This window comes from Oncorhynchus nerka, linkage group LG25 (assembly GCF_034236695.1).
Source record: "Oncorhynchus nerka isolate Pitt River linkage group LG25, Oner_Uvic_2.0, whole genome shotgun sequence".
In the NCBI taxonomy this organism is placed as follows: domain Eukaryota; kingdom Metazoa; phylum Chordata; class Actinopteri; order Salmoniformes; family Salmonidae; genus Oncorhynchus; species Oncorhynchus nerka.
Window position 1 is genome coordinate 30,824,832 of NC_088420.1, and position 13,823 is coordinate 30,838,654.

The following is a 13,823-nucleotide window of genomic DNA, read 5'->3' on the forward strand; positions in this document are numbered from 1 at the left end:
AGACTCCTTGGCTGCTCTGCACTATAAGCCCTAAGATGATAACATGGAGTCATGCCAGGTAAGGGATGAGTAACTTCTGATTCCAAATGCTAATCATCCCTCTTCAAGCCTTTCTACACATTATCCCTCCCTCCCACACTAGCCCTTCTTCTATTTGTCCCTCCTGCTGCTACTACATCCCTCTCTTTTCTCCTAGCTCAGCAGCCTCCACTCTTCATCAATTACCTGTGTACTCCGAGAAGCAGATACTAAGGGGAGATTTCTTAATTTTCTGCTCGAATATGTCCTTCTTGTTGAGAAATAGAATGATGGAGGTGTCTGTGAACCATTTGTTGTTACAGATGCTGTCGAACAGCTTCATAGACTCATGCATGCGGTTCTGTGGGTATAGAGAAAACAACATGTCAGTCAGTCTGCTGTGTGGCTCTCTTTCTAACTATGTCACACACACACACACACACACACACACACACACACACACACACACACACACACACACGCACACACAATAAGAGAAGAATCAAGTGAAGACAGGAAACTACAAAGCAGAACAGAAACTAAACTGTAGATGCCCTAAAATACAGTGTCTACATTATTTCATTATCATTATCCTGTTTGCCACAGTGTCATGGTAATATGTTAAGTATGACAAGTACGCAGCATCCTGGGAGGTTAGTCAAGTTCATGCACAATGTTATTAGGTAGGTCGTTCCACGAAAATAGTGCCTATTTTAAGTAGAAATAGTGCACCAATATTGAATTTTAAAAGCCTATATATATTAAATTAAGTGCCCTTTTAATGTAGACCACATGGATAATTCAATCAATCGGATTTTTAAAATATGAATAAAGGCTTGCCAAAGTGCCAAAATGTAACATCTTCACATGTCCCTCCGTCAACACTGTGTCACTTCTAAGATTTTAACCCACTTCATCCTAAAATAAGTCACCATCACCCTACTTATTGTGTTGCTTTGAAAAAGTAATTTCTAAAGATGATAATTTATTTAATGTGATTAGTGATTATTTTATGTCTGTCCCTCATTTGAGGCCAACCCTTTTATGTGAACTGAACTTTCGTTTTTATATGGTGAAACTATTCCTTTTTAAATATATTATTTAAAAGAAACACTGAACATCTAATAGTCAAATCATAGTTTAAAAGCAGGTGAGCTGGTTCTACTCTTTTTGGCAATTTTCAGGTGTTTTGTGGTGGAAAACTGAGCCGGTCAAGCATAACAGGTCAACCCTGATACCCATAGATAGACAGCATAGACAGGTTTTACAAATAAAACATTTTGTGAAGCTTGCATTCAAGTAAATTAAGTGAAATCAAAAGTTAGTTTACTTCTCAAAAGACACAGAATTGGTGGAACGACCCAGGTAGCCTAAGTCTAGGACAAACCCTGTATGCTTCTCTCTAGAACAGAGATGGGAAGGCATGCAAATACATTTCTAGGTATTTTATGTTATTTAAAAATTGTGTTTGCCTGTTTAAATGTTAATTCAGAGTTGAAAGCAGACACTCTCTCTGATGTGAGTGAATTGTTGCCGTGTTCTCAATCACAGTGGAAAAGACAGAGAATACAGTCATGACACCTCCTTCACAGCCAATCACAATCCACTTAGAGCACCAGAGAGGGCTCGCACAGCCAATCAGATCAAGAGCAGAGGAAAGCCCTGAGACAGCCAATCAGATTAAATAGAGCAGAGGGAATCACTGAAAGAGCCAATTACAGAATAACTCAAAAGAGTACATAAGATAAGTCAGACTGGAGTTCATGTAGAAAATATAAGAGAAAGGGGCGGCAGGGTAGCCTAGTGGTTAGAGCATTGGACTAGTAACCGAAAGGTTGAGAACAAGGCAACACATACATAAACCAGTGTCATATATACATTTTTACAGACACTCTTATCCAGAGCAATCTACAGGAGCAAGTAGAGTTAAGTACCTTGCTCAAGGGCACATTTACAGATGCGTCACCTAGTCAGCTCAGGGATTCTAACCAGTGAACTTTCCGTTACTGGCACAACGCTCTTAACAGTTAGGCTACCTGCCGCCCATATACATACAATCATATCCTCACAGTGAAAATCCCAGGTAAACACACACACATGCTGAACACACACACATAATTACATCACAACCAAAAGGAGTGCTGCTTTCAACTCTTTCCAGATGATTTTGGACTCTTTGTCCTGGTTTAAGGTTTCATACCTGTGCATATGTTTGGTGGGAGGACCCTCTGTGGAACCAGGTGGGTTTTTAGCATTTGCCGATTGGTTAGAGAGGACAGCCGATGGCGAGAGATGACAGGAGAGGAGCTGAGACGAGAAGACGTTGAAGGAGAGACGAGAGCTGCTGGGGGGTTGGGGGAGCGCAGTGGAACAGAGATGGACATGCACGAGAGCCCAAATCAACTCATCTCCCCCCCTCTCAAACACAACGCATGTATGCACAAACAAAAACACACGCATAGTCATGTGCACGCACGCATGTACGCATGCTTGCACACGCGCACTCCCCCCCCACACACACACACACACACACTCCCCCCAACGGTGAATGGAAAAAATTGTAGAGCAGGCAGGAAGAACCCAAACCAAACCTCGCAGTCAAATTAATGGACAGAATTGCTGTAGAACATCTGCACTGCTGTGCACATCTTTGAGGGTGTGCCAGTACTTGCATGAAGAGGAGAAACAGGAAAAGACAGCCAGAGAGCGAGAGATAAATGCAAATTTGTTTGTTGAAGTAGTGTGTGTGTGTGTGTGTGTGTGTGTGTGTGTGTGTGTGTGTGTGTGTGTGTGTGCGCAGTCGCACACGCGTGCGGGCCTTGCATATGAGTCCAGGAGTAAACAAATATGACTTTGATTTAGGAGTCTGTCAATCTGTCAGAGGCATAGTTCAATAGAGACTGTCAGATGCATAGTTCATATTTCAATAGAGCCTTCCTTTTTTGGTTTATCATGTCTGTAAATCTACTCTGATACATTTAGTTGTGTTTTCAAATAGGATTATCCTGACCTCGCTATATTAATATTTAAAAAATGAACCCATAAACGCACGTTCTCCTCTCCTGACTGCATGTGCTGCCATAAAAATAGAATGAATACATGGACATCCCCATTCCAGTCAATCATGACATAATGGGTGGACTGGTGGCCATTGCCAGTGTACCGATAGCAGCAAAGCAGGAAGTAAAATATGAGCTGAAATATGTGCTGCGATTTCTTAATTCAACTCAACTGACATTACAAAAATACATTAAATTGTATGAGCCACATCAGTTAACATTTGAAAGAACATTGCATCGCAATACCAGGCAGCCATTGCAAGTGTACCCATGAGTTTACCTGTGAAATCAATAATGTCTATCTGCAGACAGTGGTTACTGCATGCTGTGCCCACAACATGCCGCGCCCACTGCTAGTGCTGTCTCTGGCCCACACTCCAGCACAGTAGGTGGCGGTAATGCACCAACCGTTAAAAAACCGCACAGAAGAAGAAGGAGGCTTCTAGCTAGCTAGAGGACACGGGTACGCCGTGTCTTTCACCCCGCCTGCAGAGCACTGCTTTCTGCAGTTCTGTTAACGTTACTGATAGGAAGGTAACGTTAGCTAGCTAGCGTAGCCAACCCAACTCTCGCATGGCACTACCCTAGTCTTAATCAATGGCAGTGGGCACGTGGTGGGCGTGGCATGTAGTTATTTAAAAAAATTGTTTTTTTTAAATGTACCTTTATTTAACCAGGTAGGCTAGTTGAGAACAAGTTCTCATTTACAACTGCGACCTGGCCAAGATAAAGCATCGCAGTGCGACACATACAACAACAGAGTTACACATGGAGTAAACAAACATATAGTCAATAATACATTTGAAAAAGTCTATATACAGTGTGTGCAAATGAGGTAGGATAAAGGAGGTAAGGCAATAAATAGGCCATAGTGGCAAAATAATTACAATATAGCAATTAAACACTGGAATGGTAGATGCAGAAGATGAATGTGCAAGTAGAGATACTGGGGTGCAAAAGAGCAAAATAAATAAATAAATAACAGTATGGGGATGAGGTAGTTGGATGGCCTATTTATAGATGGGCTATGTACAGGTGCAGTGATCTGTGAGCTGCTCTGACAGCTGGTGCTTAAAGTTAGTGAGGGAGTCTCCAGCTTCAGTGATTTTTGCAGTTCGTTCCAGTCATTGGCAGCAGAGAACTGGAAGGAAAGGCAGCCAAAGAAGGAATTGGCTTTAGGGGTGGCCAGTGAAATATACCTGCTGGGGCGTGTGCTACGGTGGGTGCTGCTATGGTGATCAGTGAGCTGAGATAAGGCAGGGCTTTACCTAGCAAAGACTTATAGATGACCTGGATCAGTGGGTTTGGCGACGAATATGAAGCGAGGGCCAGCCAGCGAGAGCATACAGGTCGCAGTGGTGGTTAGTATATGGGGCTTTGGTGACAAAATGGATGGCACTGTGATAGACTGCATCCAATTTGCTGAGTAGAGTGTTGGAGGCAATTTTGTAAATGACATCGCCGAAGTCAAGGATCGGTAGGATAGTCAGTTTTACGAGAGTATGTTTGGCAGCATGAGTAAAGGATGCTTTGTTGCGAAATAGGATGCCGATTCTAGACTTAATTTTGGATTGGAGATGTTTAATATGAGTCTGGAAGGAGAGTTTACAGTCTAACCAGACACCTTGGTATTTGTAGTTGTCCACATATTCTAAGTCAGAACCATCCAGAGTAGTGATGCTGGACGCGCGGGCAGGTGTGGGCAGCGATTGGTTGAAGAGCATGTATTTAGTTTTACTTGCATTTAAGAGCAGTTGGAGGCCACGGAAGGAGAGTTGTATGGCATTGAAGCTGGTCTGGAGGTTAGTTAACACAGTGTCCAGAGAAGGGCCAGAGGTATACAGAATGGTGTCGTCTGCATAGAGGTGGATCAGAGAATCACCAGCAGCAAGAGCAACATCGAGCCGGCCCGAGAATTGTACCCTGTGGTAGCCCCATAGAGACTGCCAGAGGTCCGGACAACAGGTCCTCTGATTTGACACGGCAGTCAGACCGCAGATAGACCCTACTCAGTCAAATTGCCAGGGTTAGAAGTTCCAAGCCTGTTCTAGTCATTCTATTTCTATTTGTGATGCTGCTGCTTCATTCCAGGGGGAGTTGCCTAGGCAACCCAAGACTCATTTTCTTGTTTCAGCGAGGAGGAACAATTTCATCATCTTGAAAAGAGTCCATGTTACGACAGAGACGTACTCAAACTCAGGAATGCCCGGCCCTCCAGTCTTCAGTCAGCCCTTAGTTCCATACACACACAGCAAAAATGTTTTTTACAGTTATGACGGTTTATCTTATTTTCATGACGGTCTACACCATAACCGTCGGTTACAAGGTTATACGGTTATGCCAACCCTAGCACAAACACCAGCTGATACAACTAGAGGTTATGGTAAAGGACTGGGTGGAACCAGATGGGAAGTGTGACTGCTGTGTTTGCATGGAGAGAAATAAAGTAGCCTAACTGTGTGGTCTAATTTATAATGTTATGTTATGGACAGCACCTCACATATTTTACGTATCAAAAAATGTAAATTCAAAATGAATCTACACTTACATGTAAATGGTCATATCATTAAAAGCTACTGTACATTTTCAATGCGTTTCATAGCAGAGCTAGCTAAACCTGTTTACAGTACAGGAAGGAGGATCCACGGATAAAAGGCATGGTAATTGTGAACCCTAACCTCAACATGAGTAGCAGGAAACCAGGGATGTGTACAGTACAAAGCCCCTGCTGTTCATTATGTTGATGTCTTCAACGAAGGAAACATATATGACTAATATGCTGCACTACAGAGTGCTGTACAGAGATATGGACACAATTAATTAATGGGTTGTTTGCGTGTGTGTGTGTGACTTACCGTGGTCTCATCTTCATGCAGGACCTGGTCATACCCACTCAGAGCCACACAGAAGATAATGGCTGTCACGTCCTCAAAGCAGTGGATCCATTTCTTCCTCTCCGACCTCTGTCCTCCCACATCAAAGAGCCTACAGAACACACACACCATACGTTACACGCTCACAGAAAAACACATTTTTATTTACAATACTAGGCCTACCCCAGCCAAACCCAGGCAACATTGGGCACCACCCTATGGGACTCCCAATCGTGGCCAGATGTGATACAGCCCTGATTCGAACCAGGGACTGCAATGACACCTCTTGCATTGAGATGCAGTGCCTTAGACCTCTGCACCACTTGGGAGCCCAATTTTGAGCCCCTCCCTACATCTGAAGAAACTTGGGGTTTCAAAGTGTTTGCAGTCACAGAAGGTCTCCTACTACTTATTTTCTTTGCATTATTCGAGGTCTACAACACTACATCTTTTTAGTTATATATGACCAGTTGTCATTTTCTGCAAATAAATGCTCTAAAAGACAATATTGTTATTTGGAATTTGGGAGAAATGTTGTCAGTAGTTTAAGGAATCAAACCAAATTTTAATTTTACCCAAACACATACCTATAAATAGTAAAACCAGATAAACTGATCATTTTGCAGTGGTCTCAATGTTTTCCAGAGCTGTATATACAGTATTTAAGGTCAGGACAACCTCGAGCTGCTGGGGTAACTGGAAAAAGTCCTGGACCACTAAACTAAAACAGTCTTTCTTCAGTACCGGAACATTATGTTAGCGTTAGTAAAAAGCCTGTCAGAGAGACAGTCTTAGGATCAGGAATGAATGGAACACTACAACCCGACAGCCCTGCAGCCTCTCTCTGCACACCACTGATTTAAACATATTATATTAACACGTTATTTTCATCCTGTCTTTTATGTTCTCAATCAGCTGACTAAGTGAGGTGAAGGAGATAAACAAAGAGCTGCTTTGTGCTAGCACGTAGTAGGCAGTCAGGCAGGCCACTGTGAGGAACAGAGGAAAAATACAAGCTCTCTGTTTTGTGACAGACATTTTTTATAGTAACATGATCGTGTTACACCAAGCTAAACAAGGTAAATTGCAGATGTAATTATTTTTTTCTTTACACATCCCACTTTTTTTTTATTGTACACCAGATAATACTGAATGATTTAAACTTGAATGTATCTCCAGATTTGGCAGTTCTAGAGTAATTAACTAGAGCATAGAATTAAAATGTAGATTCAGTCACAGCTTCTTTTCTCCCAGCGCACTGTACTGATCCAGGTGCTCATTTATTTATAAAAAATAACATTTTAATTCCCATGGTACAATAATGGAAAAACCTATTAACCTAGGGTAGAATCCATGAATGTACAGTTGAAGTCAGAATTTTACATACACCTTAGCCAAATACATTTGAACTCGGTTATTCACAATTCCTGACATTTAATCCTAGTAAAAATTCTCTGTCTTAGATCGGTTAGGATCACCACTTTATTTTAAGAATGTAAAATGTCAGAATAATAGTAGAGAGAATGATTTATTCCAGCTTTTATTTCTTTCATCACATTCCCAGTGGGTCAGAAGTTTACATACACTCAATTAGTGTTTGGTAGCATTGCCTTTAAATTGTTTAACTTGGGTCAAACGTTTTGGGTAGCCTTCCACAAGCTTCCCACAGTAAGTTGTGTGAATTTTGGCCCATTCGATGGTGTGTAATGGAGTCAGGTTTGTAGGCTTCCTTGCCCGAACACGCTTTTTCAGTTCTGCCCACACATTTTCTATAGAATTGAGGTCAGGGCTTTGTGATGGCCACGCAAATACTTTGACTTTGTTGTCCGTAAGCCATTTTGCCACAACTTTGGAAGTACGCTTGGGGTCATTGTCCATTTGGAAGACCCAATTGTGACCAAGCTTTAACTTCATGACTGATGTCCACAATTTTCCATCCACATAATTTTCCTTCTTCATGAAGCCATCTATTTTGTGAAGTGCACCAGTCCCTCCTGCAGCAAAGCACCCCCACAACATGCTGCTGCCACCCCCGTGCTTCACGGTTGGGATGGTGTTCTTCGGCTTTCAAGCCTCCCCTTTAACTCCAAACATAACGATGGTCATTATGGCCAAACAGTTCTATTTTTGTTTCATCAGACCAGAGGACATGTGCAGTTGCAAACCTTAGTCTGCTTTTTTTTATGGCGGTATTGGAGCAGTGGCTTCTTCCTTGCTGAGAGGCCTTTCAGGTTACGTCGACTCGTTTTACTGTGGATATAGATACTTTTGTACTTGTTTCCTCTAGCATCTTCACAAGGTCCTTTGCTGTTGTTCTGGGATTGATTTGCACTTTTTGCACCAAAGTACGTTCATCTCTAGGAGACAACACGTCTCCTTCCTGAGCGGTATGATGGCTGCGTGGTTCCATGGTGTTTATACTTGCGTACCATTGTTTGTACAGATGAAGGTGGTACCTTCAGTCGTTTGGAAATTTCTCCCAAGGATGTACCAGACTTGTGGAGGTCTACAATTATTTTTCTGAGTTCTTGGCTGATTTACAGTGGGGCAAAAAAGTATTTAGTCAGCCACTAATTGTGCAAGTTCTCCCACTTAAAAAGATAAGAGGCCTGTAATGTTCATCATAGGTACACTTCAACTATGACAGACAAAATGAGAAGAAAAGAAATCCAGAAAATCACATTGTAGGATTTTTAATTAATTAATTTGCAAATTATGGTGGAAAATAAGTATTTGGTCAATAACAAAAGTTCAAATCAAATCAAATTGTATTTGTCACATACACATGGTTAGCAGATGTTAATGCGAGTGTAGCGAAATGCTTGTGCTTCTAGTTCCGACAATGCAGTAATAACCAACAAGTAATCTAACTAACAATTCCAAAACTACTGTCTTATACACAGTGTAAGGGGATAAAGAATATGTACATAAGGATATATGAATGAGTGATGGTACAGAGCAGCATAGGCAAGATACAGTAGATGGTATCGAGTACAGTATATACATATGAGATGAGTATGTAAACAAAGTGGCATAGTTAAAGTGGCTAGTGATACATGTATTACATAAGGATGCAGTCGATGATATAGAGTACAGTATATGCATATGAGATGAATAATGTAGGGTAAGTAACATTATATAAGGTAGCATTGTTTAAAGTGGCTAGTGATATATTTACATAATTTCCCATCAATTCCCATTATTAAAGTGGCTGGAGTTGAGTCAGTGTCAGTGTCAGTGTGTTGGCAGCAGCCACTCAATGTTAGTGGTGGCTGTTTAACAGTCTGATGGCCTTGAGATAGAAGCTGTTTTTCAGTCTCTCGGTCCCAGCTTTGATGCACCTGTACTGACCTCGCCTTCTGGAAGATAGCGGGGTGGACAGGCAGTGGCTCGGGTGGTTGATGTCCTTGATGATCTTTATGGCCTTCCTGTAACATCGGGTGGTGTAGGTGTCCTGGAGGGCAGGTAGTTTGCCCCCGGTGATGCGTTGTGCAGACCTCACTACCCTCTGGAGAGCCTTACGGTTGAGGGCGGAGCAGTTGCCGTACCAGGCGGTGATACAGCCCGCCAGGATGCTCTCGATTGTGCATCTGTAGAAGTTTGTGAGTGCTTTTGGTGACAAGCCAAATTTCTTCAGCCTCCTGAGGTTGAAGAGGCGCTGCTGCGCCTTCTTCACGATGCTGTCTGTGTGAGTGGACCAATTCAGTTTGTCTGTGATGTGTATGCCGAGGAACTTAAAACTTACTACCCTCTCCACTACTGTTCCATCGATGTGGATAGGGGGGTGTTCCCTCTGCTGTTTCCTGAAGTCCACAATCATCTCCTTAGTTTTGTTGACGTTGAGTGTGAGGTTATTTTCCTGACACCACACTCCGAGGGCCCTCACCTCCTCCCTGTAGGCCGTCTCGTCGTTGTTGGTAATCAAGCCTACCTCGAGCCTGATGACGAGATTGGAGGGTACTATGGTGTTAAATGCCGAGCTGTAGTCGATGAACAGCATTCTCACATAGGTATTCCTCTTGTCCAGATGGGTTAGGGCAGTGTGCAGTGTGGTTGAGATTGCATCGTCTGTGGACCTATTGGGCAGTAGGCAAATTGGAGTGGGTCTAGTGTGTCAGGTAGGCTGGAGGTGATATGGTCCTTGACTAGTCTCTCAAAGCACTTCATGATGACGGAAGTGAGTGCTATGGGGCGGTAGTCGTTTAGTTCAGTTACCTTAGCTTTCTTGGGAACAGGAACAATGGTGGCCCTCTTGAAGCATGTGGGAACAGCAGACTGGTATAGGGATTGATTGAATATGTCCGTAAACACACCGGCCAGCTGGTCTGCGCATGCCCTGAGGGCGCGGCTGGGGATGCCATCTGGGCCTGCAGCCTTGCGAGGGTTAACACGTTTAAATGTCTTACTCACCTCGGCTGCAGTGAAGGAGAGTCCGCATGTTTTCGTTGCAGGCCGTGTCAGTGGCACTGTATTGTCCTCAAAGCGGGCAAAAAAGTTATTTAGTCTGCCTGGGAGCAAGACATCCTGGTCCGTGACTGGGCTGGATTTCTTCTTGTAGTCCGTGATTGACTGTAGACCCTGCCACATGCCTCTTGTGTCTGAGCCGTTGAATTGAGATTCTACTTTGTCTCTATACTGACGCTTAGCTTGTTTGATAGCCTTGCGGAGGGAATAGCTGCACTGTTTGTATTTGGTCATGTTACCAGTCACCATGCCCTGATTAAAAGCAGTGGTTCGCGCTTTCAGTTTCACGCGAATGCTGCCATCAATCCACGGTTTCTGGTTAGGGAATGTTTTAATCGTTGCTATGGGAACGACATCTTCAACGCACGTTCTAATGAACTCGCACACCAAATCAGCGTATTCGTCAATATTGTTATCTGACGCAATACGAAACATATCCCAGTCCACGTGATGGAAGCAGTCTTGGAGTGTGGAGTCAGCTTGGTCGGACCAGCGTTGGACAGCGTGGGAGCCCCTTGTTTTAGTTTCTGTCTGTAGGCAGGGATCAACAAAATGGAGTCGTGGTCAGCTTTTCCGAAAGGGGGGCGGGGCAGGGCCTTATATGCGTCGCGGAAGTTAGAGTAACAATGATCCAAGGTTTTTCCACCCCTGGTTGCGCAATTGATATGCTGATAAAATTTAGGGAGTCTTGTTTTCAGATTAGCCTTGTTAAAATCCCCAGCTACAATGAATGCAGCCTCCGGATAAATGGATTCCAGTTTGCAAAGAGTCAAATAAAGTTCGTTCAGAGCCATCGATGTGTCTGCTTGGGGGGGGATATATACGGCTGTGATTATAATCGAAGAGAATTCTCTTGGTAGATAATGCGGTCTACATTTGATTGTGAGGAATTCTAAATCAGGTGAACAGAAGGATTTGAGTTCCTGTTTCTTTCATCACACCATGTCTCGTTAGCCATAAGGCATATGCCCCCGCCCCTCTTCTTACCAGAAAGATGTTTGTTTCTGTCGGCGCGATGCGTGGAGAAACCCGCTGGCTGCACCGCCTCGGATAGCGTCTCTTCAGTGAGCCATGTTTCCGTGAAGCAAAGAACGTTACAGTCTCTGATGTCCCTCTGGAATGCTACCCTTGCTCGGATTTCATCAACCTTGTTGTCAAGAGACTGGACATTGGCGAGAAGAATGCTAGGGAGTGGTGCACGATGTGCCGTCTCCGGAGTCTGACCAGAAGACCGCCTCGTTTCCCTCTTTTTCGGAGTCGTTTTTTTGGGTCGCTGCATGGGATCCATTCCGTTGTCCTGTTTGAAAGGCAGAACACAGGATCCGCGTCGCGAAAAACATATTCTTGGTCGTACTGATGGTGAGTTGACGCTGATCTTATATTCAGTAGTTCTTCTCGACTGTATGTAATGAAACCTAAGATGACCTGGGGTACTAATGTAAGAAATAACACGTAAAAAAGTTTCTCAATACGTTGTTATATACCCTTTGTTGGCAATGACAGAGGTCAAACTTTTTCTGTAAGTCTTCACAAGGTTTTCACACACTGTTGCTGGTATTTTGGCCCATTCCTCCATGCAGATCTCCTCTAGAGCAGTGATGTTTTGGGGCTGCTGCTGGGCAACACAGACTTTCAACTCCCTCCAAAAATGTTCTATGGGGTTGAGATCTGGAGACTGGCTAGGCCACTCCAGGACCATGATTTTCCCATGATATCAAGCAAAGAGGCACTGAGTTTGAAGGTAGGCCTTGAAATACATCCACAGGTACACCTCCAATTGACTCAAATTATGTCAATTAGCCTATCAGAAGCTTCTAAAGCCATGATATAATTTTCTGGAATTTTCCAAGCTGTTTAAAGGCTGTTTAAAGGCACAGTCAACTTAATGTATGTAATATTCTGACCCACTGGAATTTTGATACAGTGCATTATAAGTGAAATAATCTGTCTGTAAGCAATTGTTGGAAAAATTACTTGTGTCATGCACAAAGTAGATGTCCTAAACTGACTATAGTTTGTTAACAAGACATTTGTGGAGTGGTTGAAAAACAAGTTTTAATGTCTCCAACCTAAGTGTATGTAAACCTCCGACTTCAACTGTATGGCAATCTCCATTTAAGCACACATACTGTATTTACCAAGTATTCCCTTTACATGGTTTCATGAAAAGATCAACGTAAATGCAGCATAACCAATGCATCTATTTTCTAAATACTGAAAGGAGTTGGAGTAGGGATCATCAACTAGATTCAGTCGAGGGCAGATTTCTTCTTGAGCGGATTGTCAGAACATAATTAAAAATCCTTTGTAGACTGCAAATTGACCGCAAGCACCCCAAACAGATATGTTTGACTAAAACAACAATTTGTATTGTATTTGTATATGCTGGGAGTCGGAAAGCAAGTGCAGGTGGTGAGTTTAATAATAACCGGAACATCGGACAATATAACAAACACGAGTAGCGTATAGACATGAAACACAAACAGAATCAATAATGCCCGGGGAAAGAACCAAAGGGAGTGACAGATATAGGGGAGGTAATCAGGAAGGTGATCGAGTCCAGGTGAGTCTCATGAGGCACAGGTGCACATACCGATGGTGGTGCGTAATAATGAGTAAACTGGCGACGAGTGCCAGAGAGGGGGAGTGGCTCCAGCCACAGGACGCTGGCCAAAGGGACGGTCCAGAAGGACCAGGAGCGGACCGGTCGATTCTGCTGAGGTGCGGGAACCAGTCAACCCAGCTGAGGCGCAGGAACCAGTCGACCCGGCTGAGGCGCAGGAACCAGTCGACCCGGCTGAGGCACTGGAACCAGTCGACCCGGCTGAGGCACAGGAACCAGTTGAGCCGGCTGGGGCGCGGGAACCAGTCGAGCAGGCTGAGGCGCAGAAACCAGTTGAGCCGGCTGAGGCGCGGAAACCAGTTGAGCCGGCTGAGGCGTGGGAACTAGTCGACCCGGCTGAGGCTCTGGAACCAGTCGACCCGGCTGAGGCGCGGGAACCAGTCGACCCGGCTGAGGCACTGGAACCAGTCGACCCGTCTGAGGCGTGGGAACCAGTCGACCCGGCTGAGGCACTGGAACCAGTCGACCCGTCTGAGGCGCGGGAACCAGTCGACCCGGCTGAGGCCGGCTGACCCGGCTGAGGCACTGGAACCAGTCGACCCGGCTGAGGCACTGGAACCAGTCGACCCGGCTGAGCGCGTCGACCCGGCTGAGGCGCGGGAACCCAGCCGGGTCGACCAGTCATGGCGGGTGAGGCACGGGTGGAACCAGTCGACCCGGCTGAGGCACTGGAACCAGTCGACCCGGCTGAGGCACTGGAACCAGTCGACCCGGGTGAGGCGCGGGAACCAGTCGAGCCGGGTGAGGCGCGGGAACCAGTCGAGCCGGGTGAGGCGCGGGAACCAG

The 13,823-nt window shown here is 44.5% G+C and overlaps 1 protein-coding gene across 2 annotated transcripts in view; it reads right to left on the reverse strand.

The window, feature by feature from the left end:
• Positions 1-13,823, reverse strand: part of LOC115109371 (guanine nucleotide-binding protein G(o) subunit alpha-like) — a 196,067-nt gene that overhangs the window by 9,931 nt on the left and 172,313 nt on the right. Inside the window, exons 6-7 of one of the 2 annotated variants that reach the window (XM_029634195.2) lie at positions 5,933-6,062; positions 226-379 (exon numbers count right to left, since the gene is read on the reverse strand). In XM_029634195.2, the coding sequence (XP_029490055.1) occupies positions 226-379; positions 5,933-6,062 (284 nt within the window). The remainder of the gene's footprint in view (positions 1-225; positions 380-5,932; positions 6,063-13,823) is intronic. The other variant, XM_029634196.2, reaches the window with a different exon arrangement.